Source organism: Petaurus breviceps, unplaced genomic scaffold (assembly GCF_028583685.1).
Source record: "Petaurus breviceps papuanus isolate PSGF00001 unplaced genomic scaffold, PetGlider_PUasm1.0 138, whole genome shotgun sequence".
NCBI lineage: Eukaryota > Metazoa > Chordata > Mammalia > Diprotodontia > Petauridae > Petaurus > Petaurus breviceps.
This window is the reverse complement of record NW_027185694.1, coordinates 27,311,608-27,339,378: the sequence shown is the minus strand read 5'-3', so window position 1 is coordinate 27,339,378 and position 27,771 is coordinate 27,311,608. Positions and strand designations below refer to the sequence as shown.

General features: G+C 41.6%; 2 protein-coding genes across 4 annotated transcripts in view; one reads left to right on the top strand and one right to left on the bottom strand.

Moving 5' to 3' along the window:
* UBE2I (ubiquitin conjugating enzyme E2 I) overlaps window positions 1–27,771 on the bottom strand; it is a 471,577-nt gene that overhangs the window by 198,196 nt on the left and 245,610 nt on the right. The window lies entirely within an intron of this gene.
* Window positions 764–27,636, top strand: LOC138177488 (zinc finger and SCAN domain-containing protein 31-like). 3 transcript variants are annotated; one of them, XM_069108688.1, is made up of 4 exons: window positions 764–1,940; window positions 3,086–3,577; window positions 9,971–10,118; window positions 21,646–27,636. In XM_069108688.1, exons 2-4 carry the CDS (start codon window positions 3,155–3,157, stop codon window positions 22,557–22,559), a joined length of 1,485 nt encoding a protein of 494 aa, XP_068964789.1. In that variant the 5' UTR covers window positions 764–1,940; window positions 3,086–3,154; the 3' UTR covers window positions 22,560–27,636. The 3 variants fall into 3 exon arrangements, with proteins under 3 accessions (XP_068964789.1, XP_068964782.1, XP_068964773.1); XM_069108681.1 differs by lacking the exon at window positions 764–1,940 and adding an exon at window positions 1,960–2,504; XM_069108672.1 differs by lacking the exon at window positions 764–1,940 and adding an exon at window positions 1,960–2,657.

Sequence of the window (27,771 nt, the reverse complement as noted above, 5' to 3'; positions counted from 1 at the left end):
TATTGAGTTCCATTGGTTCTGATTTTCCCTTCTCTAAACTGTCCTACTGATCTACCTCCTTGTTTTTTAACCAGGATCAGATGTTTTTGATGACTACTGCTTTATAATATAGTTTTGAGACCTGGAAGTACTATTCCCCTTTCAACCCTACCTTAGCTTTATCATTACCTTTGATATTTTAGATTACTGCCCTAAATGAACTGTTATTTTATCAAGTTTTATAAAGCATCTCTTTGATATTTTGGTTGGTATAGCATTAAAAATATACATTTTATTTGGTATTACCATCATTTTTGTTATATTGGAAAGATCTTGCAGTGAGCACTGAATTTTCTTTATTAATTCCCCCCCCCCCCCTTTTTGGAATGGGGAAGGTAGGGCAATTGGGGTTAAGTGACTTGCCTAAGGTCACACAGCTAGTTTTTGTGTTGTGTCTGAGGCTGGATTTGAACTCAGGTCCTCCTGACTCCAGGGCCAGCGCTCTATTCACTGCCACTTAGCCACCCCCTCTATTCATTTTTTAGTTATTGGAAATGGGATTTCTCTTTGAATTATTGCCTCTTAGATTTTATTATATAGAAATCCAGTTGATTTTTGAGGATTTATTTTGTAGACTGCAACTCTGCTAAAGCTTTTGTCTCAAAAATATCTTTGCTGATTTCTTAGGATTTTCCGAGTAAATCATCATATCATCAGCAAACAGATAAAATGATCTCCCCCTTTTACATTTCTTTATATCTTTAATTTCTTTTATCTTATTGCTATCGCTAGCATTTCCAGTACTATATCAAATAATAATGGGTAGAGTAGGTACCCTTGCTTTACTCCTTGATTTATTGGAAAAAGTTCTAATATATCCCCATTGCATATTATACTTGCTTTTGGTTTTAGATGTACCTGTATTGATATTTAAAAAAATCATTCCCTCTGGGTCTAGACTTTGAAGGGTTTTCTTCATACATTACTGTTCTAATATATCGAAGGCTTTCCCCACATCTACTGAAATAATCATGTGGTTTTTAAATGTTTCTATTTTTAATATTGTGGATTATGTTGTTTTCCTAATGTGGAAGCATTTTTGCATTCCTGATATAAATCATATAGTCACAGTGAATGCTTTTTTTGGATAAATCTGTCAAGATTTTATTTAGAACTTTTATTCAACATTTATTATTGATATGGAAAGTAAGTAGGAAAGAGACTCAAGAAGAAAAAGTAACGGGAGGGTGAGGAAAGGGCTGGTATTCCATAATAACTCCCCCCTCCCCCTAAAGCTGGGTGATGGCTACAGTGGCCAGACAAGTGAAACCCTGAATCCAAACCCAGCCTCAGACACTTACTGGTCTCTCATCCAGGTCAAGTCACTTAATCTCTGCCTGAGTTTTCTCATCCGTAAAATGGGTATAACAGCCCGACAGGCCCAGGTTGTGGTGTAAATGAGATACTATTTCTTTAGAACGGTCTTGGCACATTTTAAAACACTAGCTATTGTTATGGCAGGATTAATGGGAATAAAAGCTGCCTGGTACTGGGTGGGGGTGGGGTGTAGACAGAAAAGGAGAAAAATGAACAGAAGAGCGAACCCGGGTAGTGAAGAAGTCGGTGGCGGATGAACCCCTGCCCCCAGGGCCTGCAGAAAGCCGGGAGGCAGAGCGGGCTGGACCCCGACAAAGAACCGGACGGACCTTTGCTCCTCGCCCACAGGGAGCCCCAGCTGGGCAGCGCGGGCGGGAGGGTCTGCTCCCGGGAGGCGGCCGAAGCCGAGGGCCCGACGGCCAGCCACGGCTGCCTCTCCTCCCGCTTCCTCCGAGCCAGGCCGACCCCGAGCAGCTCCCCCCATGACGTCACCGGCGAGGGACCAGCCCGATTTCCCCGCGCCAAACTCCATCCTGGGATTTCTAGGCTTCATGCCCACCGCCATCTTCCCGGTGGGCAAGGAGGTAAGGAGGCGGGATGGGAATGTTCAGAAAGTAAAAGACTGGGGCCCCGGACATCTAGGCCAGACTCAACTAAACACTTAAGAGTCCCGTCAGTAGGATCCTGTTAGAGGGAGAAGCGGTTATGCACGCATCTCCTGCTGCTGGGCACAGGCTGCCACGGAAGACTGTACAAATTGTCTTGGACTACGATTCCCAGAGGCCTCCGGGGCCGAGGGGCGTCCATTTTTCCGGACTACATTTCCCAGAAATCCAGGTGGCGAAGTTCTCGAGAGACCTAACGCCAGCTTCCTTTCTCTGCTGGACTCTGAGCCTTGAGCTCCCTCATCCATCGAAGCCAGAGGACAGCTTCGCCTCCTGCACGCTTGTGTAGACTGCGCTTTTAGACTTAGTACCAGGCCCTAGCGGGGCGGATACTTGTCTCTATTTAAGAAGGAAAAGGGAGTCACGTGCCCTTCAACCCCGTCTCTATAGCAACCGCTTGACAGTGGTCCGTCGGCCTCAATCACCCCGGAAAGGGCGGAAACCCATCCCGGAGGTTCCGGGAAATGTAATCTGGAAGTGGAGGTTCGGAGAGGGTCGGATGGAGGGCGGAGGGGCGGGGTTGGGGAATAACTAACTCACTTCTGCCTCAGGCGAGGAAACGGAGACCAGATTATGTTGATGACTGCCAGTCCTTGAGTCACTTGAGAACCCTCCCGCCCCAGGCCTGTGATTTTGGTAGTTGAGTTTCTTGGACTTTGGCGTTGGGGGTGGGGAGGGGTTTTAGAGTCGAGGGGAGGGGGATTGAGGAGACCTGGCGGGGTGCGGTTGGGCAAAGAGATTTTGCATTCCTGGGGGGCGGGGAAGAAAGCGTCTGGCTGGGTATGTGCGCATGCTCCATGGCATTACTGGGAATCTCTGGGGTCCATCCACAGTGATCTTTCCTGCCGCGAGGGGGCAGAGGAACGCCGTGTTACTTCTGTTTTCCCAAATACCCAAAATTGCTTAGGAATTACTTGGTTAACACGTTAATGTTTATTTACTTCCTGTCACATCTTACGGTCAATGAATGATCACTTTGAAGGACTCTCCTTAACTTGTCTCAGCCCTCCAATAGCAATGTTAATTCAGTAACTCATTGTTAACTTTGGTTTCTTATACCTTAGGGGTGTCACCTTTGAGGCATTGATCCTTGTGGAGTTTTGTTTTGTGTTTCTTAACTTGAACAAACTCACATGGCCGTGGAATCTAGAGAGGCTGTAGCCCTGGATCCCCAGAACCCAACAGTGAAAGAGAGACTTCAGGGGGTAAACATGGAGGAAGAAGAGGATTACCTATGGGGGGAGAAAGGTAGCCAGAAGAGGGACAGCCCTTCCACCCAGGAGATCTCCCGCCTGCGGTTCAGGCAGTTCGGCTACTATGACACCCCTGGACCCCGAGAAGCTCTGAACAAGCTCTGGGAGCTTTGCCATCAGTGGCTAAGACCAGAGATCCACACAAAGGAGCAGATTCTAGAGCTGCTGGTGCTGGAACAGTTCCTGACCATTTTGCCAGAGGACCTGCAGAGCTGGGTGAGAGATCAGCATCCAGAGAGTGGAGAGGAGGTGGTGATTGTGCTGGAAGATTTGGAGAGAGAACTTCTTGAACCAGGACAACAGGTGGGAATGGGCAAAGTGTAATTTATTTTGGGAAAAGATTGTTTTTTTGTCTCCTCTGTTAGAGAGTGAGCATCTTGAGAGCAGGCACTTTTGATTATATATATATATATATATATTTTTTTTTTTTTGGGCCTGCTTCTGTATTCCCAGCACTTAGCACAGTTCCTTACACGTGATGCACACTTAATACATGTTGGGTGACTTGATTCATTGACCAAGGCAGTAATTATGGAGAGAAATTTAGTTCTAGTCTTCAGTGCAATTAACTAGGACTATTAGCCCATGTATTTGTCTTTTCTTTATTCTCTTGTTGGCAGCTGTTCAACTGCTTTTGAAGATATGAGATGTAAAAATTCTTAACTAATTGTAGGGTACTGTAGAGAACATGTTTGTGGAATCATTCAACAAATATTTTTGGGGGTCTACTATAATTACATCAATGTTAATCAATGTGAGGGCTGCAAAAAATACATAATCCTTGCTTCCTCTGACTTCATCTAAAAATTGACAAAATTGTGCTAGCCACAATACAATAAATGCAAAATAATAAACAATAAAAAATAAAATGCCTATGCATTGTAACCTCCTTGAGGACTAAGAGTCTAGTTGGAGAAAGAGGGCAGGAACTACAATTTCTTTTTTTTTTCCTATGCAAAACATTACCATAGTAGATATATTGTAAAAGACTGACTATATTTCCCTCTCTCCTATACCACCTCCCACTTGTTCTGTTCTCTACTTTGATCCTGTCCCTTTTCAAAAGTGGGTGCTTCCAATTTCCCTCCCCCCCAGCGTGCCCTCCCTTCCATCATCCCCCCTCTCATGCCCTTCCCCCCTAACTCTCCTGTAGGGTGAGATACCCTATTTAGTGTGTATGTCATTCTCTCCTGAGCCAAATTCAATGGGAATAAGGTTTTGCCTTTTTGCCTTCCTGTTCTTCCCCTCCATTTTAACCATTTTCCCTTGGCTCTTCTTTATGAGATAGTTTATCCCATTCTGTCTTTCCCCATCTCCTCTCATTATATTCCTTTCTCACCTCTTAATTTCACCTTTTAAGTATCATCCTTTCCTATTAAATTGGTCCTGTGCCCTCTATCTATGTATATCTGTAAACATATATACACACATTCACATATGTATTCATATGCCCATATACCCTCCTATATAGACATATATATGTATACATAACTATCTATCTATCTATCTCTATTCCCTTCAACTATTTTCTTTTCTTTTTTTTTTTAATATTTTTAAGCAATCGGGGTTAAGTAACTTGCTCAAGGTTACACGGCCAGTTATTTCTGGGTGTGGTGCTGAGTGTCTGAGCCCGGGATTTGATCCCCAGGTCGTCCCAACACTGGAGCCGGTACTCTTACTCGCTGAGCCACCTGGCTGCCCCTAAGCAATTGGGGTTAAGTAACTTGCTCAAGGTTACATGGCCAGGTGTTTCTGGGTGGGTGCTAAGTGTCTGAGCCCGGGATTCGATCTCTAGGTCTTCTCAACACTGGAGCCGGTGCTCTTACTCGCTGTGCTACCTGGCCGCCCCCCTTCAACTATTTTCATACTGAGAAAAGTTTCATCAGTTACAATTACTATTTTTCCATGTAGGAATGTAAATAGTTCAACTTTGATAAGTTCCTTATGATTTCTTTTCCCTGTTTACCTTCTCAGGCTTCTCTTGCTTCTTGTGTATGAATGTCAGATTTTCTATTCAACTCTGGTTTTTTCACCAAGAAAGTACTCTATACCACTGAATGACCATATTTTCCCCCGAAACGATACTCAGTTTTGCTGGGTAGGTGATTCTTGGTTTTAATCCCAGTTCCTTTGACCTCTGGAATATCATCTTCCAAGCCCTTCAATTCCTCAGGGTAGAAACTGCCAGATCCTGTGTTATCCTGATTGTGTTTCCACAATATTCAAATTATTTCTTCCTGGCTGCTTGTAGTATGCTCTTCTTGATCTGGGAATTTTGGAACCTGGCAATAATATTCCTAGGAGTTTTCTTTTTGGGATCTTTTTCAGGAGGTGATCAGTGGATTCTTTCAACCTCTGTTTTGCCCTCTGGTTCTAAAACATCAGGGCAGTTTTCTTTGAGAACTTCCTGGAGGATGATTTCTAGGTTCTTACTTTGATCATGGCTTTCAGGTAGTCCAATAACTTTTAAATTATCTCTCCTGGATCTATTTTCCAGGTCAGTGGTTTTTCCAATGAGGTGTTTCACATTGCCTTTTGTTCTTTCATTTGTTTGGATCTGTTTAGCAGCATCTTGATTTCTCATAAAGTCATTGGCTTCCATTTGCTTCAATCTAATTCTGAAGCAATGATTCTCCTCATTGAGCTTTTGAGATTCTTTTTCCATCTGGCAAATTCGGCTTTTTAAGGCATTCTTCTCCTCATTGCCTTTTTGAGCCTCTTTTGCCATTTGAGTTAGTCTATTTTTTAAGGTGTTAGTTTCCTCAGTCAGGCTGTTGACTCTCATTTCATAATTTTCTTGCATTGTTCTCATTTCTCTTCCCAATTTTTCCTCCACTTCTCTTATCTGCTTCTTAAGGTCCTCTATGGCCTGTAACCAGCTCATATTTTCCTTTGAAGCTTTTGGTGCAGGAGTTCTGACTTCACTGTTTTCCTCCTGTTCCATGCTTTGATCCTTTTTGTCCCCAAAATAAGTCTAATGTTTGATTGTTTGCTTGGTTTGCTTCCTTTGCCTGCTCATTTTGCCACTCAATTACTTGACTTTTGGGCTTTTTGCCACAGTAGGACTCTGCTGCCAGACAGGGGAGCTTCGTACTAAATGCTGGGGTTTTCTCAGCTGCCGAAGGTTTTAATTGGTTGCCTGCTTTGAAGCTTCCACACGCTCTGGCAAGCTGGACACACACCCCAGGACTTCCAACGTAGACCACAATCCAGATCCAAGCAGGTTAAAGCAAGAGCAGTTACCCCTCAGACTGGTGCTTGGGCCCCCTACACTCTGCAGGCCAGGAGCTGAAGCTGCCATGTGGGGGCGACTGCATGGCTCCTCAGTGGCTTCTTGTCCCGGGGAAAGAGGCCGACTACTGAATCCCAAAGTCCACACTGCACTGACATCTCACTTTGTCCTTAGCATCTATGTGTTGATAATTCTGGAAATGGCCACAGTTGCTGGTGATCTGAAGTCCCGCTGGCAGCTGGTCAGGCCTGCCCTGGGGCTAAAACCTCGAGCTCACTCAGTCCTGGGCTTGGCTCCCAAGAGCACTATGCTGGCTGATTCCTGCTAGCCTGCCGGGCTGTCCTGAGCAGGAGGTTAGCTTCTCTGTGTCATTTTGTGGGTTCTGTAGCTCCAAAGTTTGTTCAGAGTCCCCTTTTTATATGAATTGGGGGAGGTGGAAGCCAGAGTCCCATGTAAGTCCTGTTTCTACTCCCAGGTACTATAATTCCAATTAGAATATAATAAAGATGTAGGAGGGCAGTTAGTTGGCACAGTTGATTGATCTCTGGGCCTAGAGTCCGCCCCAGTTGTTGCTGTTGTTTATTCCTTTCAGTCTTGTCCAGCCCTTAGTGACCTTGTTTGGGGTTTTTTTGGCAAAGACACTGGAGTGCTTTGCCATTTCCTTTTCCAGCTCATTTTACAGATGAGGAAACTGAGGCACACAGAGTTAAGTGATTGCCCAGGGCCACATAGGTAGGAAGTGTCTGGGGCCAGATCTGAACTCAGCAAGATGAGTCTTCCTGAATCCGGGTCTGGCACTCTTCATCTATTGGATCATCGCCTAGTTGTCCCCAATGTCAGGAAGATTGGAGCTAAGATCTGGCTGGGGACGGGGGTCAGGGAGACTGCCTCAGAGGCCCTAGTGCAGCCTTGGTTCTGAGCACAAAGCAGTGCACTACCGCAGCCTTGGTTCTGAGCACAAAGCATGTGCACTACCGCAGCCTTGGTTCTGAGCACAAAGCACGTGCACTGCCACAGCCTTGGTTCTGAGCACAAAGCACGTGCACTTTGCCCCAAGCTTGCTCTCTGGCCACGCACAGATAACAGATTACTGCTGAAATCCAAAAAGGGTCAGGAGCAGAAAAGATTTAAGAAGCCTGGTCTAGAGGAGAGGTGGAGAGAGCTCAGACTAGCAGCAATATAAATGGAAAGGTGGGGATGGTTGTGAAAAAGATTTCAGAGATGCAGTCACCAGGATCTATGTCTCCTCTCTTTTCCTTGTTGGCCACATCCAAAGACCATATCATGGTTTCCAGCTGCATGTCTGAGAGGGTGTTGGTTTCACTAACATAAATGGAAGGGATTGGGGGTGAGAAAAACTTACTTGTTTAGTTGGGAACTGTTGGGCGGGCTTGGCGAGCCCCAGGTTCTCCATTAGAAATATCTAGTAAGTAATTGCAGTCCAGGAGAGAGGTTAAAGATACATACAAGTAGGGGTGGCTAGGTGGTGCAGTGAGTACAGCACTGGCCCTGGAGTCAGGAGAACCCTAGTTCAAATGCGATCTCAGACACTCAACACTTACTAGCTGTGTTACCTTAGGCAAGTCACTTAACCCCAATTGTCCTGCCTTCCCTCTTCTAAAAAGACCAAAAAAAAAAAGATACATAGAAGTATATTAATCTGTGGAGCACCAGTTCAAGTATTTAGGGAATAGTTGACTAGTTCAGGGTGGAGGATTCCTACAGGATAATAGTTTGAGATGAGACTAGAAAGGGAACAGGGTCTAAAAAGACAGACTAAGGAATGAACATTTTCAGTAATATTGGAGGAGCCAGTGAAAGGCGGTTTTTGTTTTTATTTTTGAGCAAGAGCATGTTATGAAAAGTAGTTTTACTAAGATGGTGTATTGACTTATTTTATTAAGGAAGACGAGGCATTTTAGGAAGCAATATCTCTAGTCAATCAGTGAACATTTATTAAATATCTTCTTTGTGTGAGGAACTATGCAAGGTGATGTGGAAAGAAAGACAAAATTAACTGAACTTATTGAGTAGCTAGATGTGAGGCATTAGGGAGAAAATAAAGGATGACAAAGTTTTTTGGTCTGGTTGATTTAATTGCCAAATTTACCTGAAAATGAATGAGATCTCTTAGGGGGAGTATGTATAACGAAAAGTAGAGGGTCAAGAACTGAATCCTGGGATGTGCTTATTTATAAGCATATAGAAAAGAACCATAGAAGAACATAGAGAAGTGGTCAGAGAGAGAGGAGACCAAGGATAGTGTGGTATTCTGGAAACCAAAGGGAAGGGAGTCAAAGTGATACTGAAAATAAGCATGGAGTGGGAGGGAGGCTGGTAGAGTGTGAAGTGTGTTGAATTTGGATTGGGAGGACTTTAGCTTGAATCATCAATTTTCCTCTTGTTAGAGCAAGTCTTTTAACTTTTTTGGTCCTCCATTTCCTCACCCTGTAAAATGAAAAGGTTGGACTAGATGACTTTTAAGATTCCTTTCAGCTTTCTATTATCTTCTGTCACAACAGCAAAGGAGGTAATCAGATTTTCCCTTCTTTTTCAGCTAGCATGTACTAATATATTCAAAATACTCCCTAATATTCTACACTTAGGCTTTGTACTTAAGAACAATTCTTATATATATAACCTATATCTGATTGCTTAGTGTCTTAGGGAGGTTAGGGGAGGGAGGAATAGAATTTGGAGCGTAAAACTTTAAAAATAAAAGTTTTAAAATGTTTTAACATGTAATTGGGGAAAAAATAAAATATTTTTAATATATTATAAAAGAAGATTGTTTTGTGATAATGTGGTTTCTCATGCTTTGTAAAAGTTAAAGTATCATTATGGATTGGTAGGTCTACAAATGATTAAAGTTAAGTCAGTAATTTATTTATTTGCCCTTTTTGGGTTAAATGACTTGCCCAAGGTCACACGGCTAGTTTTTGTGTTTGTGTTAAGTGTCTGAGGCCAGATTTGAACTCAGGTACTCCTGACTCCAGGGCTGGTGCTGTATTCACTGTGCCACCTAGCCGCCCCAGTAATTTATTTTTAATTGGTGAAAATGGATAAATATTAAGAGGAGTTTATCCTTAATTGCTGACGTTTTCTGGTACATTCATCTTCCTAATCATTCACTGTTCAGATATCCACATCATGATTAAGATTAGCACAAATTTCATGAGATTTGCTGTGTATGAGTAACAGAAATTTTCTATGTGGTTAATTCTTTCATGTGCCCAGTCAGCCATTTTCCTGAAAGGCAGTATACTATTCATTATTAAAAAAAAGTGCCTCCTGGGTTGTTTTATGGTTAATCTTAATACAGTCAATTTGAATCTGACCAACAAGACTTGGGTTTTTACCCCCCTCTGCTGTATCCCTGAAAGAATGTACATTCTTACTATATTTTATGTTTTAGCTTCCATGATGACTCTTTCACAAAGCCTAATATATCTCCTTTTCTTCAGGTTGCATCAAGTACACAGAGAGAGGCAGGGACCTGGGAGAAGATGGCACCCTTGAGAGCAGCACAGGATACACTGAATGTCCAGCTTCAGCCTATGAACGCCCAGATCAAGTGTGGGTCTCCAGAGCCCCACTTCCTCCAAGAAAGAGGTGAGGAGCAAGATTGAATATCGGAAGGAGAGAAGAGGTGGTGATGGGAGTGGGGTTTTTTTTTAAATGGGTCTAGAGCAGAGTTTGGCCCTTCATTTTCTTGTCTTCAGTGATTAAGAGGTAGTGTGATATATAGGATTTGATATCAAAGGACATCAGTTGAAATTGCCAGTTTCAATCAATGTGATTTTGGGCTAGTCATGTAACTTGTCTGGGCCTTAGTTTTTCTTATCTGTAAAGTGAGGGGTTGGACTAGATGGCCTTTTGGGTCCCTTCCCATTAAAATCTGATTCCATGAAGGGATTTTTATTTTAAAGACCAATCAACTCTAGAGCTATATGATTTTATATGAGAAGGAAGCAACCAATAGACAAGGAAACATTGAAGATTAATAGTGGGGATGGTACAGGGGACAAGCTACTAGAGAAGAAGGGGTGGACTGAAATCACTTGTTCTTGTGGTGGGGTTTCCCTTGGCAAGGAGAAGGACCTACCTCTTTTTTTTTCTTTTGCTTTTTGGAGGGCAGTTGGGGTTAAGTAACTTGACCAAGGTTACACAGCTACTATTTTTGTGTGGGTGTTAAGTGTCTGAGGCTGGAACCGAACTCGGATCCTCCTGACTCAGGGCTGACGCTCTACCCACTGCGCCACCTAGCCGCCCTGAAGGACCTACCTTTTATGAGATACTGGGGTGAAGGAAGCGATAGTAGGGGAAAGTGTTGGCATGATATCAAGTGAGGAAATGAGGGGGAACACTTGTCAAGCAGCCTGATTTCTTCAGTGAAATATGAGGCAAAGCTTTCAGCAGAGAGGATAGTAGTGGTGGTGGGCTGGGGCCAGGGGATAATGAATTGATTGGGAAAAGTGTAAAAGAACTGTCTTGTTGCAGTGAGGGCCCAGTTGAGGTTATGTGACATAAATTTTTAATGGACCGCAACACAATTTCGGTTTTCTCCACCATGATTCAGAAACATTTGAGTGAGAGTGAAGACAGAGGATGATAGGAAAAGTTCAAGGCTGAGCTACCGTGTTTCCCCGATAATAAGACCTATCCTGAAAATAAGCCCTATTGAGATTGCTACTGTAGTGAAAGTGATCCCCTGCGCTACACACTACATTACGGTACCCTCTGTATGCACCGTCCCCCCCCCCCCGGGTGAAACGCACACCGCGCTCTGAGCTGCATCCAATCAGAGCTGCAGCAGTGAGCACCATCCTGTTCTTCCCCAGTGATTTGCTTGCTGGTGCCATTGAGAGCAGTGCCGCGGAGGAGAGCTGAGGCAGGACAACATAAGCCCTCCCCTGAAAATAAGCCCTCTGGTATTTTTCTTTCCAAAAAAAATAATAAGACAGTGTCTTATTATCGGGGAAACACGGTAGATCAAATAATAGAACAAGGGGGCAAAGGGACTCGAGAGAAGGGGACAGTGTAGACTTGACCTGGCATTTGTCAAGATGGGGAAGGGAAGAGAGTGGTGTTGTTCATCCTCATTTTTGAAGAGGCCCAGTGACTTCATGGGTGATGTCTTGACTTTCAAGTGAATTGGATTTAAGTGAGGCAAAATTGCACAAAATCGTTAGCCTTGCTCTCCCTGAGTCATTGAAGTCCAAAGGCAGAAAAAAAGTCAAGATGACTGGTGATGGCCCTGGATGCAGTGTATGACCTTGGCATCTTCCATGCCTGACCAGACTCTTAAGTGCTCCATAGCTCCTGCTTCAGCCACCTGCATGGCTGTTGGGACAGATTGTTCTCATCTGCCCATTCCATTGTGAGGGAAGTCTTCACATGCTTAGACATCCCTCTAACTCACCAATGAGTTTGAGGCATGTTGGTTGCTCTCAGTCTGGTTTAACCCCCTCAGCCTAGACAGTTTACCAGGGTGTGGCCACTGCACTTGCTACACCTTCTTGGAGCCCCAGGTGAGAGTCAGGTGAAAGTGGATTCCAGAGATGGATGAGCAGCCCTGAAAAGGCTCAGTAAGCCCTCACACGAGAGGTGCCACTGTTCTGTGGAGTATTAGCTGCTTGGCAACTGCCCATCAGCAGATGCCAATGAAAGTATTATCTTCCAGTCTTACCTCTAGATTTAATTTGACCTTCAGTTAAAGGTGGAAGAATTTATCTCCATGAGGGTATTGTGATCATAGGGCCGAGGAATTCTCCAACACCCAATATATATAGTCAGCATTACTGATCTTGAATATTCAAGGAAAGGCTCATTCTCTAGTGCCTAGAAACAAGTCCATGTCTCCTCTGTGTTTAAAAAACCCTTATTTGGGGTGGCCAGGTGGCACAGTGAGTAAGAGTGCCAGCCCCAGAGTCGGGAGACCTGGGATCGGTTCTGGGCTCAGATACTTAATACCCACGCAAAATAACTGACTGTGTAACCTTGAGCAAGTTACTTAACCCCAATTGCTTAGGGGTGGCCAGGTGGCTTACAGTGAGTAAGAGTGCCAGCCCCAGCTTCAGGAGACCTGGGATCGGTTCTGGCCTCAGATACTCGGCACCCACACAAAAAAATAACTGGCCGTGTAACCTTGAGCAAGTTACTTAACCCCGATTGCTTTAAAAAAACAACAACCCCCCCCCCCCAACAAAACCCTTATTTGATCCTTCCATCCCTGGTAATTACCATCCTATATTTCTTCTGAATTGTAGCTAAATTCCCCCCAAAGTCTCTCTTCTTAACTGCTTACAATTTCGCTTTCATCCTTATCAGTCCATTCAGACTGCTCTTTCCAAAGTGACTAATGAGCTCTTAGTTGTCAGCTCCAACGTCCTTTTCTTAGTCCTCGTCCTCACTGGCCTGTCTGTAGTCCTTGACACTGCTGAACACTCTCTAGTCCTTCATGTTCTTCCCTCTAGATTTTTGGCGTGCCACCGTCTCCTCATTCTCCTACTTGTCTGATTATTCCTTCTCAGTCTTTTTTGCTGGCTCTGCTTTCTGGATCCTGGGCTCTCTTCTCTACTTCCTCTGTACCACTTTGCTTGATGACCTCATCAGCTCCCATGGATTTAATTACCATCTCTATGCTAAAGTCTCACATCTGCCTATCCTTCCCCAAACTTTGTACTTACCTCCATTCACTCTTTTCCAACTGTCTTTGAGACATCTCACACTGTGTGTAGAGTAGACATTTTAAGCTCACTATGTCCAAAATGGAACTTGTTAGCTTTCCCCTTCCATCTTCCCCTATTCCTACCTTCCCTATTACTGTACACAGCAATAGCATCCCCTTAGTCCCTTAGGCTCACAACCTAGGTGTCATTCTCTACTCTTCACTGTATCTCACCCTACAGCCCTTTCCTTGCGGACCCCAGGTGAAGAAACCCTGATATAGTCCTACACTCTTATTTTACAGATGAGGAATCTGAGGTCTTGGGAAATTAATTGACTTGCCCAAGGTCACTACAAAGGTAGTAAGTAACATAAATAGGCCTTGAACCCTGGTCCTCTGATGCTAGAACCAAGGCTTGTTCCACTGCCCCATGGTCTTTCTTAATGATAATTTCTATATCAGTTTATGATACCTATAGGAAGCCTGGTGGTTTTAATCATAAAGCTGTAACCAGTGCATCACCCTCGACTTGCTAGTAGCTTAGGTTAATTGCAAGCAAAGTAACCAAAAGTCAGATAACAGTCTAGCAGGACTGGCCTGTGAAACTAAAGACTGTCAAAAGGTAGTCTTCTTCTTTTCTAGCATTATTCCTCTTTCCAAATTCTTGGGCCCAGTCTTTTCTGCTGTTTCCACTTCATTCCTCCTGAGAATGGCCAGATGACTCTCTCACGGAGGAAGGGGTTACAGGGTGCCTGTTGCTCACAGGAATTCACTATGACCAGAAATAACTTCATCCTCAAAATACTGAATTAGTATAACCCAAGGGGATTTGAAAGATCCTTTTCTTCATGGGAAAATGCATTTGAGTTCAGCAGGGCAAATTTCCATATTCTTCCCCTCTCTACAATAATTCCCCTCTCTACAATAAAACTATTGGAGAAGAACATCATCCTTTGTCTTAGAAAGTCACTATCTCCTTTGGGGGAGATGTTGTGAGAATAAACCATCCCTCCCATGGAGACATGGGTTCATTAAGGAAAGATCATGAGGAACTCGCTACCAAATTTTTGCCTGTGATGGCACAGTAAAGAAAAGACACTTCCCTGAATTAATACAAATCTGGAGACCAGAATGAGAGAGATTATAGACTTACTCTATTCTGTTTGGGTCAGGCCACATCTGGATGGAGTATTGTGTTCATTTCTGGGTGCCATATTTTAAGAAGGCTATATACAAGCTGGAGCATGTCTAAAAAAAAGTGACTGAGATGCTGAATGGACCACAATCATGCCACAGGAGAAATCATTCAAAGGAACCTGGAGTGTTAACTCTGGAGGCGGAGACGGAGGAGGACATGGCCACTGTCTTCAGTGGCCTCTTATATGGAAGAGGGATTAGGTTACATTTTTTTCAAAGCCCTAGAGTACAGAACTATAGGCAGTGAGTGGAAGTTGTAGAGAGGCCAAACTTTTAGGCTGATTATAGGGAAGAAATTCCTAATGATGACTGATGTCCAGCTTTGGAATGAACTACCTTAAAAGAGGGTAAAAGAGTTGTTATTGGAGTACTTTAAGCAGAGATTGGAGAAATGTTTGTTGGAAAGAATTTAATGTAATTCAGCAAACTACAAGCATATTGATATAAGGCTCTGTGCTTGAAATAAAACATCATAACCCCAGCCCTCAAGAAACTTATATTCTACTGAGAGGATCCAGTTTGTACCAGAAAAGTAAATACAAAAAAAATTTCAGGAGAGAAACAACACTTAGTAGTGGGGGTATCAAGAAGGGCTTAGTGTTGGAGGTGGACTTGAAGAAAGCTGGGGATTCTAGGATGTGGAAAGGAAGAAGCATGCCAGGCCTGGAGGACAACCTGGGCAAAGCCACAGAAAAGGGAGGTGGAATGCAGGGATTGCATTATTTCAGAAAGAAATTATACTAGATGACCCTCAGTCATCTGGCCTCTCCCACATCTGCCAGTCCATGTTCTGTGGCTTTGAGGGGTATAAATCAAGTGCTGTGGGAGTTCAGAGGATGGAGAAATGATATCTAGGGTATGGAATCAGGTGAGGCATCATGGAGGAGAAAGCATCTGAGCTGAGCCTTGAAGGATAGTTAAGATGCTGAGAGACAAAAGATGGGGACTCAAGGGAGGGCTAAATGGATTTCAGGTGACTGTGATAGCCCTGTCCTTGCTTTAGCCAGCTCAGAACCAAAACCATCACCTATTTGTTACAGGAGGAGAGTATAGCCAGTACAGGGGTGATATTCTGGGCATTTCTTCTCCTTACTACAGTTAACTACTGAGTCTCTCTTTTGGTGGTAATAAACAGTTTTTTCTCCCTTCTTAAATTTCTTTTGATTATATTTACATGCATATGATTATATTTACATATATAGGAAATTAGGCATATACTTTTCCCCTTTTTCTGCCTTAATATTTTATTTTTTCCAATTACATGTAAAAGCATTTTTTTACATTTTTAAAAATGAATTTTGAGTTCCAAATTCTCTCCTTTCCTTCCTTGCTTCATCTCTCATTGAGAAGGCAAGCAATTTGATATAGGTTATACATATGCAGTCATGCAAACTACTTCTGTATCAGTCGTGTTGTTAAAGAAAACACAGACAATAGCAACCTGAGGAAAAATAAAGTAAAAAAAAGCGTCCGCATTCAGATTCCATCAATTCTTTCTCTGGATGTGGCATTTTTCACAGCATTTTCATAAGTCATTTGGAATAGTTTTGGCTCATTGTATTGCTGAGAATAGCTAAGCCATTCATGTTTGATTATCATACAATATTGCTGTTACTATATAACTGCTCACTTCATTTTGCATCAGTTCATGTAAGTTTTTTCAGATTTTTCTGAAATTATCCTGCTTTAGGAGTGGCTAGATAGCACAGTGAGTAGAGCACTGGCCCTGGAGTCAGGAGGACCTGAGTTCAAATCCAGCCTCAGACACTTAACACTTACTAGCTGTGTGACCTTAGGCAAGTCACTTAAACCCCAATTGCCCTGCCCTCCCCCTCCAAAAAAAAGCAAAAAAAAAAAATTATCCTGCTTTTTATTTCTTAGAGCACAATAATTTTCTATCATAGTCATATGCCACAGCTTGTTTAGCTGTTCCCCAATTGATGGACCTCCTCTTGATTTCCAATTCTTTGCCACTACAAAAAGAGCTCTATAAATATTTTTGTACATAAAGGTCCTTTTCCTTTTCCTTTGATCTCTTTACTATACAGCTAGATATAGTAGTTGTATTGCTGGGTCAAAGGATATGTACAGTTTTATAACCCTTTGGACATAGTTCCAAATTGCTCTCTAGAATGGTTGGATCAGCTCACAACTCTACCAACAGTGTATTAGTATGCCAGTTTCCCAATATCCCTTCCAACATTTGTCATTTTCCTTTTTTGTTATATTAACCAATTTGATAGGTGTGAAGTGGTACCTCAGAGTTGTTTTAATTTGCATTTCTGTACTCAGTTATAATTTAGAACATTTTTTCATATGACTTATAGATAGCTTTGATTTCTTTTTCTAAAAACTGCCTGTTCATATCCTTTGACCTTTTATCAGTTGGGGAACTACTTGTATTTTTTTAAATTTGACTTGGTTCCCTATATATTTGAGAAATGAGGCCTTTGTCACAGAAACTTGTTGTAACCTTTCCCCGCTATCTCCCCAGTTTTCTACTTTCTTTTTAATCTTGGCTACTTTCTTTGTTTTTTTTTTTGCAAATCCTTTTAAAATTAATGTAATCAAAACTTTCCATTTTACATCCCATAATGCTCTCTATCTCTTGTTTGGTCATAAATTCTTCCCTTATCCATAGATCTGACAGGCAAATTATTCCTTACTCCTCTAATTTGCCTATGGTATCACCCTTTTTGTTTAAATCATAGAATTCACTCTGCTATCAGCTTCTATTTTATGGGTGCATTAATATCATTCACATTCAAAGTTATGATTACTGTGTATTTCTATCTGTTCTTTTTTTTTAAAGTTAAGCATTTTATTTTTCTGCTATTACATGTAAAAACAATTTTGAACATTTGTTTTTAAAATTTTAAGTTCCAAATTTTCTCCCTCCCTCCCTACTCCCACATTGAGAAGATAAGCAATTTGAAGTAGGTTATACATATGTAGTGATATAAAACATTTCCATATTAGTCATGTTGTAAGAGAAAACAGACCAAAAAAACCCCAAGAGAAAAATATAGTAAACAAAAATATGCTTTGGTCTGTATTCAGACTCTGTCAGTTCTATGAGTATGGATAGCATTTTTCATCATAAGTTCTTCAGAGTTGTCTTGGATCATTATATTGCCTAACAATAGCTAAGTCATTCACAATTAATTATCTTAGAGTATTGCTGTTACTGTCTACAATGTTCTGGTTCTACTCATTTCACTTTGCATCAGTTCATGTATGTCCTAGATTTTTCTGAGAATATCTTGCTCAACATTTCTTATAGCATAATAGTATCCTGTCACAATCATATGCCACAACTTGTTCAGCTAAATCTTCAGCTTATAGACCTTTGAATATAGTTCCAGATTGTGCTACGTAATGGTTGAATTAGTTCATAACTCCATCAACAGTGTATTAGTGTCTCAATTTTCCCATATCTCCTCCAACATTCGTCATTTTCCTTTTCTGTCCTATTAGCTAACCTAATAAGTGTGAGTTTAGTAACTCATTGTTTTAATTTGTATTTTTCCAATCAATAGTGATTTTGAGCATTTTTTTCATATGGCTATAGATAGCTTTGATATTATTTCATCTGAAAATTAACCATTCATATCTTTTGATCATTTATCAATTGGGGGATGGTTCTTATTTTTATAATTTTGACTTGCTTTTATACATTTGTAAAATAAGGCTTTTATCAGAGAAACTTACTTTTTAAAAAAAATGTTGGTTTTATTTGCATTTTTTTGATGTAGGTATTTATTTGTTGTTGAACATGAATTAAAGCAGTTTTTTAGACCCCCCCTTACTTTAGCTCTTCAGAAGCAATGCAACATTTTCCCCCTTAACTTTATTCACGGAAAACAGAATGGTATACAGTAGGGATCTGTGCTTCTAGGATTCAGTATGATTTCTGCAAGCACCTCTGCAAGGCACTCCCTAGAGTTCTTTCTTTAAAGATTTGGATTTGCCTTTCCCTTTGCCATTTCCTCCACTTTGAATTTCTCCCTTTCTTTTCTTTTTATTTTTTTTCAAATGCTTTATTAACTTCTGATTTACATCATTCGTTTCCTCCAGATTTTGAGTTACAAATTAGCTCCCCATTTTCCCCCTACCGACTGCCCCAAAATAGCAGTCCCACAGGATATCCCCTCCTCCAATCTGTTCTCTCCCATATTTTCTCCCATACCCCTTTCTACTTTTCCAGTGGGTCTCTATGCCCCAGTGCCTGTATATCTTATTTCCCAATTACGTGTAAAATAGTATTAATAATAGTACATATATATATTTGAGTATTTGATTTTAAAACTTTGAATTCCAGATTCATTCCCTTCCTCCCTTGTTACCCACCCTTACTGGGAAGATCAGCAGTTCAGTATAAGGTTGTACATGTGTGGCTAATGCAAAACAATAACATAGTAGATATATTGTAAAAGACTGCCTATATTTCCCTCCCTCCTATCCCACCTCCCACTTGTTCTATTCTCTACTTTGATCCCCTCCCTTTTCAAAAGTGGGTGCTTCCAACTTCCCTCTCCCCCCAGCCTGCCCTCCCTTCCATCATCCCCCTACTCTCCTGGAGGGTGAGATACCCTGTTTAGTGTATATTTCATTCCCTCCTCAAGCCAAATTCAATGGGAATAAGGTTGACCCATTTCCTTTTGCCTTCCTATTCTTCCCCTCCATTGTAACCATTTTCCCTTGCCTTTTCTATATGAGATAGTTTACCCCATTCTGTCTCTCCCCATCTCTCATTATATTCCTCTCTCACCTCTTAATTTCACCTTCTAAGTATCATCACTTCCTTTTAAATTGGTCCTGTGCCCTCTATCTATGTATACCTGTAAACATATATATACACATTCACATATGTATTCATATGCCCATATACCCTCATATATATATATATATATATATATATATATATATTTCTATTCCCTTCAACTACTGAGAAAATTTTCATAAGTTACAATTACTGTTTTTCCATGTAGGAATGTTAATAGCTCAACTTTGATAAGTTCCTTATGATTTCTTTTTTCCTGTTTACCTTCTCATGCTTCTTTTGCTTCTTGTATCTGAATGTCAGATTTTCTATTCAACTCTGGTTTTTTCAGCAAGAATGCTTGAAAGTCCTCTATTTCACTGAATGACCATATTTTCCCCTGAAACATGATACTCAGTTTTCCTGGGTAGGTGACTCTTGGTTTTAATCCCATCTCCTTTGCCCTCCGGAATATCATATTCTAAGCCCATTGATCCCTCAGTGTAGAAGCTGCCAGATCCTGTGTTATCCTGATTGTGTTTCCACAATATTCAAATTATTTCTTCCTGGCTACTTGTAATATTCTCTCCTTAATCTGGGAATTTTGGAACCTGGCTATAATATTCCTAGGAGTTTTCTTTGTGGGATCTTTTTTCAGGAGGTGATCAGTGGATTCTTTCAACCTCTGTTTTGCCCTCTGGCTCTAAAACATCAGGGCAGTTTTCTTTGAGAACTTCCTGGAGGATGATTTCTAGGTTCTTACTTTGATCATGGCTTCAGGTAGTCAAATAATTTTTAAAATCTCTGTCCTGGATCTGTTTTCCAGGTCAGTGGTTTTTCCCATAAGATATTTCACATTGCCTTCTATTCTTTCATTTGCTTGGATCTGTTTAATAGCATCTTGATTTCTTATAAAGTCATTAGCTTCCATTTGCTCCAATCTAATTCTGAAGCAATGATTCTCCTCATTGAGCTTTTGAGATTCTTTTTTCATCTGGCAAATTTGGCTTTTTAAGGCATTTTTCTCCTCATTGACTTTTTGAGCCTCTTTAGCCATTTGAGTTAGTCTATTTTTTAAGGTATGATTTCCCTCAGTTAGGCTGTTTACTCTCATTTCATAATTTTCTTGCATTGTTCTCATTTCTCTTCCCAATTTTTCCTCCACTCCTCTTATTTGCTTCTTAAGGTCCTCTGTGGCCTGTAACCAGCTCGCATTTTCCTTTGAAGCTTTTGGTGCAGGAGTTCTGACTTCACCGTCTTCCTCCTGTTCCATGCTTTGCTCCTTTTTGTCCCCAAAATAGGAGTGTAATGTTGGAATCTTCTGTCTGCTTTGTTTCCTTTGCCTGGTCATGTCACCCCCCCCAGTCACTTGACCCCTGGACTTTTTGCCACAGTAGGACTCTGCCACCAGACAGGGGAGCTTTTGTCCCAAATGCTGGGGTTTTCTCAGCTGTCAGAGGTATTAGATGGGTGCCCTCTCTGAGGTCTCCACACACTCTGGCAAGCTGGATGCACACCCTAGGACCTCCACCCTAGACTGCAATCCAGATCCAAGCAGGTTAAAGCAAGAGCAGTTACCCCTCAGACTGGTGCTTGGGCCCCCTACACTCTGCAGGCCAGGAGTTGAAGCTGCCACGTGGCACTGGCTGGCTGTGCTGACGGGGGGCAAAAGCCACTCACTCCCACTTACTGGGTCCCAAAGTCCAGACTGCACTGACCTCTCACTTTGTCCTTCCCATCTATGTGTTGATAAATCTGGTAATGTCCACAGCTGCTGCTGATCTTGAGTCCCTCAGGCTGGAGGCTGGTCAGGCCTGCCCTGGGGCTAAAGCCTCTGCATGGGGCTGGGTTCTGCTCCCAGAGCATTGCTCTGGCAGATTCCTGCTGGCCTGCCGGGCTGTTCTCAGCGGGAGGTTAGCTTCTTTGTGTCATTTTGTGGGTTCTGCAGCTCCAAAGTTTTTTTAGAGTAACCTTTTTACATGGATTGGGGAAGGTGGAAGCCGGAGCAGCGGGGAGGTCCTCCTTCTACTTCGCCATCTTGACTCTGCCCCGAGAGAAACTTACTTTAAAAATATTTTCACAGTTATGAGTGCTAACTATATTTTCCTCTATTCTGTTTCCCCTGTTTATTCTGTTCCCTCTCCTTTCACCTTGTCCTTCCTCAATAGTCTTTTACTTCTGACTACCACCTCCCCTCATCTGCCCTTCCTTCTATCAGCAACCCTTTCCCCCATCCATAAAAGATGATATCCAAAAAATGACCTGTGGGGATCCATTCTACTCTAACTCTATGATCTTGTCACCTCTCTTATTTTCAATTTCCTACTATGTAAAAATAAAGATAATCATACTTCCTATTTATTCAAAGAGTTGTAATAGCTACAACAGGTAATGTATAAAAAGGGCTGGGATGATGCAAACCCTTGTCAGCGTTCCTTTAAGTAAGTTTATTTCTCTCAGCTCACATGACATTTGTATTTTCTCTTGACGTTTGTATTTTCTCATTTCAGATTTTGAGACTAGTACCAAGTGGTGCTTTCCAAAGCAAGAACTTTCTGAAGAAGTAGAGTCAAAAGAGAGGATATCTGGAAGATTCCCAATGGATATTTCCAAGGGAACCAATATTGGAGAAGCTTATGAATGTGAAGGCACTTTAGATGAGCAGCAAGGAAACAAAATGGAGAAAATAAACAGATCTCTTTCCCAGGATGGAATTATGTTAGTGACCATCCCTTCTGAAAAAACTCTCTCAGGAGAGAATGGTGATGAATATGGTGAAAGTCTTAGTGGTTGCCATTTGAGCTCAGACCTGGTTTTGCAGCACAGAGGAGAGAAACCCCATATATCTAATACAAATGACCAAAACTCTAGCCAGAATTTGTCTTCTAGTGTACATCAAAGAGAGCAGACTGTCAAGAAACCTTTTGAATGTAATGAATGTGAGAAAACCTTCAAGCAGAACTCAGAACTTCGAAAACATCAGAAATGTCATATGGGAGTGAAACCCCACAAATGTACTCAATGTGGGAAAGCATTTGGCCGTGGTTCTGATCTTAGGAAACATCAAAGAATACATACAGGAGAGAAACCCTATTCATGTAGTGAATGTGGGAAAGCCTTCAGGGGGAGCTCAGACCTTATTCAGCATCAAAGAATTCATACTGGAGATAAGCCCTATCATTGTAGGGAATGTGGAAAAGCCTTCAATCAGACCTCTTCCCTTATTCAACATCAGAGAATTCATACTGGAGAGAAACCCTATGAGTGTAATGAATGTGGGAGAGCTTTCAATCAAAGCTCAGCTCTTACTCAACATCAGAGAATTCATACTGGAGAGAAGCCCTATTCATGTAAAGAATGTGGGAAACCCTTCAGACATTGGTCTGGCCTTATGACACATCGAAGAGTACACACCAAACTTTGACCCTATGCATATTCTGACCATGACAGCTCTTCAGACAGCTTGTAACTTTTGTTAAGTTTCAGAAAAATATGCTAGGATCATAAACACATAAAAGTAATTATGAGCTCCTCAAGGGCAGGATCTGTGTTTGTCTTATTGTGTTTGGTCCTTGCCTCAGTGCCATGTGCCTATAAGAAATAAGGTTTATTTTGTGATAGATTAATCTGAGTAATAAATGGAGGAAACATTTATTATTTACCTCCTCCCTTTACTTTTTAAGAAATTCAAGGAATGTGAAATAAATGGGAAGGTAATATCTTGAGCTGGAGTTTAGTTAATCCAAGAAACTATGAATTGGATACAGCAAATTTGCTTTGCCTTTAGCCACTGTCAGGGAATTCCTGTATTTGTTGTTATTTGTCATTGACATCAGGCTGACATGGATATTGTTAAAGACTCTCCCCTGGGTGTGATCATCCCCTGCCTCCTTCCCTACCTCCAGTGACATCTGTCTCTGAGGAACAGAACTAATGAGGAGAGGGATTTCATTTTTTTTTTTCCTTATGGAAATAAATGCAGATAGTCTCCATGTCTCTGAAAAGGTCTGACAGTGAGGAGGGGCTATTAGTATGCCAAGAAAGAAAGGAAATAGATACACATATAGTTTCTTAATATTTGGCATGTAAGGTATTTACTATAATTTTTGTAAATAGTTATCTTCTGAGAGGGGAGTGTATATGATTTTTGCTATTTCACAGGTGAAACTGACATCCCAAGAAAAGGAGGGATATACTTTAGGGGATTAGGACAGTTTGGGTGCCCAGAGCCCCCTCTCAGGTTGTGAAGTATAGGCAGGTAAGTGCTCTGAGATGAACTGGGGACAGCTTCTTTTTAAGAGGGTCCACACAGAAAACTATTGGACTGGAGAATTATGGAGCGACAACTATAGAGTTTCACAAAAGATTTTTATTCCGGTTCACAAGAGGGGGCTAGACCTTGAGCCAAGTAGAAAGGATGTTTATTAAGTAGTTCTAATATCAGTTATTGATCCCTTCCCACTTCCACTCTTCCCTTAGCCAGAAGTTATCTTGAAGCTTGACCAAACTCAGACCTTGAGGTCCTTGTCCTGAGGAGCCCACCCTTCTGTCTTCCTGGACCAATGGGATATCTCACTTCCTTAGTACTTTCTTTAGGGAGAGGGTACTTGGAATATTTCCCGTTTTCTCTCAGGTTAGTGCTGAAAAACCATGATTGGGAAGAGGAGTTGCTGGTGCAGTTCCTGGAGTGGCTACCTAATCTATAGAAGCGCTGGGCCCTTCTGATCCCTAAGAAGGTAGAGAAGACACCGTCTAGCTTCTCTTCTCCTGGGAGTCCCATTTTTCTATGTTGCTATTGGTTTGGGTTGAGTGACATCATTTTTCTCCTGTAGACTTTTCCAACTACTGTATTGGGATTTTACTTTGTACCTCTTCTTTGATCAGTCAATGCCCTGAAAGCTGTTGCTACCGAGGAAAGGAGTGAGTATGTTGTGTGTGTGTATGTATTGAATTTTTGTTGACCATTCAATATTTTTGTTCTTTCCACTGCCTACCATAAAAGTTTACCCTTATTCTTGCATTGGATAGAATGAAAGGTCTTTCCTTGAGGTCTCATTTTTTTTTTTTTTGCCTCTTGGAGGGCAGTTGGGGTTAAGTAACTTGCCCAAGGTTACACGGCTAGTTTTTTTTGTGTGGGTGTTAAGTGTCTGAAGCCGGAACCGAACTCGGGTCCTCCTGACTCTGGGGCCGACGTTTTACTCACTGCGCCACCTAGCCGCCCTGAGGTCTCATTTTTTAAAACGAGTTGTCTCCTAGCATCAGGATCTTTTGCCATTGTTCAGTCCTTCCTTTTACATGTTAGTGAAATTAGGAGGATGTGGCCCTGGGAATTGGGGGTGGGTGATTTGGTAACCACATCAGCACAGCTCACATTGGATATACTACTTAGCTTAGTGATGAATATTTGTAATGGCAACTGATAAGTCTCGGACTTGCCCAAGGGAGTACATAAGGAAAGCATCCCTCCACTAATGTAGGAAAATGGCATTGTAGTGACTGTTGGAATGGTTGGCAGTTTCTGAATTTAGAAATATTTTTTTTTAGACCGATTAGTCCACATCATTAGTACCTGTCTAAGGTGTGAAAATATCAAGCATAGGACCAAAGGAAAAAGACTAAAAGCATAAAAGGGTTATGCCAAATCCTGAGTTGCTATGGAATTAAAAGGAGCCAGCATGGGGTTTTTGCTGGGGAGGGGAGTTGGTGGCAGTTGGAGTCTACAGTGAGAACTGAGGTCTGGGGTTTAGGGTCGAGGGTAGGCTGTTCCATCTTTAGCTCTATTAATCTAGTTCTTGGATGTAAGATGTTATGAAGCATTCTTTAGATACTGGATCAACCAGGCCTTCTCCTAAGGCATGTGATTTTTTTGTGGAGAGAACAGGTGAGACATGAGATAAGAGATTGAGAGCTGTAAGGAACCTACAAATCCCAGAGGAGTCATGGAATCACTGGACCTAAGAGTTTGGCACCTCAGAAATTAGCCCCACCCATACTTGACTGAGAATCTTTACCTACAATATCCATGACAAGCTCTGAGGACCTCTAGTGAGAGAAAACCCATTCATTATCTTCAGAGGCAATCCCTTCTACTTCTGTACATCCCTAACTAGGTAGTTTTTACTGACATTAAATGTAAATATGTCTGCCCTGAGGCCAAGGTGATTAAATCTAATCCTTCTTCCACATGACAGGCCTTCAGATACTTGAAGACAATTATCATGTTACTTCCATAGATCCTCATGGGCATCTTCTCCAGTCTTCAGTCTTGGGTGCCTCCTTCTGGACAGGCCATATCTTGTCTGTGTCCTCAAAATCTCATGTGTCTCCTTGCTTCGTTAGAGGAGCCTAGGCTGACTTCATTCTTTATCTTTGATAAAGCTATGCTGACACCTAAAATTGAACACAATATCCCAGATGAAGTCCAGTTAGAGCTGAGGGCAGCAGAACTACTCTCTCGATTGATCCTGTCAGTGAAGCTTAGTATAGCGTTGACTTTTTTGATAGTGCTGACACTTATTGGACTTGTGGGCCACTGGAACCTCCAGATTTGTGTATGTGTGTATTAACTGATGCTTCCCTGTCCTTTACTTGAGAAATTGATGGTTTTGAACAAAGTGTAGTACTTTACTTTGATCCATATGAAGTTTTATCTTATTTGACTCAGGACATTATGTTATCTTGTCAAAGGTTTTTTTTTTGGTAAACTAAATCTGTCACCCAACAGGTTAGCTGTTTTTCTGAACTTTTTTGCTATCTACAGATTTGATAAACATACCTCCTTTGCCTTCTTACAAGTTACTGACAAAATGTTGACTCACTTAGGGTCAAGGACAGATAGCTGGGACAGTCCCTTGGAGATCCCCTTTCAAGCTGATGCTCCGTTGGTGACTATTCAGATCCACTTAACTGTACTATTACATAGTCTGTACCTCTCCATCTTGTCCCCAAAGATAATGTGAGAACCTTTGCTAAATGCTTTGTTCAAATCTAGCAATTCTAATAAATTGCATCTACATCATTCCTCAATGATCTGCCAGTCTAGTTACCTTCAGTAGAGGCAGTGAGCTTAGACTGGTGAGATTCCATTCTTTATTCTTGATAAAGCTAGGCTGGCTTTTAATAATCTCTTTTTCTTGATATCAGTACTTGTGAACTATCCCTTAATAGTGTTTTAGAATATTGCTAAGAAAAAAAGTCAAGCTCTTTATCTTGTTCTTGCACACTCCATCCAATCTCATCTCTTCTTTTGAAAATTTGGAACATTTGCTTTTGCTTTGTGAGACTCATTTACAACTCTACAAATGGATTGTAGAACTGGAGGAGGATGCTTAGGTTATTCAAGAAGCACTGTTATCATGGAAATTGAGGGTAGAGTAGTGGCAAATGGATTAAAGTTGGATGGGTCAGAGTAGTTTATGATATAGTGAAGTTCAGCAGAGAAGGGTATGCATTCAGTCAGGGCTAGAGTCCCATGGGGGCTGGCTGCCTCACCCCTTCCATCTTGAGCCACACCAGGGTAGCATGCTGGCATGCAGAGGGATTTGGGCCCTGCTCAAAGGCATGGCACCTTTAGGGCCCTGGGTTTACATGGGATTTTCAGACAAAGTGCTTGCTTTGGCAGTTGTCACATTGCTGGTGGGGTGATAGGGTCAGGGAACATGGACCAGCACCTAAAGTAGGGTTTCTAAAAATTAACTAGAAAGGCAAAAGGCCAACAGAAGATGAGGAAGGTGGAATTCAGCAAGTTTGTGGGAGAGCTTCTGCAGCCACTTCTAACTAGCACTGTGTGCAATTAAGGTTTAACCTTGCCCAGCAATGGGTAACAGCTGACATGCCTAGGAGAGCAGGACTATGGAGTGTGCTGGTCATTCATTTGTACTCTCCAAAATATATGAAGAAAAGAGATTGCAAAAGAAAAATTTTCAGAATTATTGGATATGGGACAGACTGCATATCACCAGAATCCACTGGATGCTAACAAGAACCAATTCCAGATTCAACTCACACAGATCTATTGTTGTTAATTATAGAACTACAGGAATAACGTGACTCTACAAGCAAATAAGTGGAAAAAACTCACCTTTAAGGAACAGCAATTTGAATTCCACAAAGTTTTTCACCTGAGATGAGAAAAGACTGAAATTCAATATGATATATTAGAAATTAAGGGAAATTGGACTTTATCCCAAGACCTATTGTACTCTTCTACTAAATATACTGTTTAATACTTTCCTCTAAAAATGGGCATTTGGAACCCCCACAGTTATGATAGTAATTTCTACAGCAGAAAGCCCTCTTTAAGGACCTTGATATGCACACCAACCCAGAAACAGAACTTCAACAGGTAAATCCTAAAAAAATCTTTACAGGTATGAATTACTAATTGATAATGTGAATTCTGTGTTGGGTTTAACAGATGTGCTATGATCTATAATTGTCTCAAAGTGTGGGGAGATTACTTTGGGAGGGGATATCAAAATAAACATTATCCTTATAAAAAATTCCCATTGTGTGTGTCTGTACTCATCATATTTGTTTCTTACAGCACTGTACTATTCTGTAACATTCCGGTACCACAATTTGTTTAGCTATGAATGGACATGTATTGTTTCTAGACATCTGTTAAAGGCCTGCTA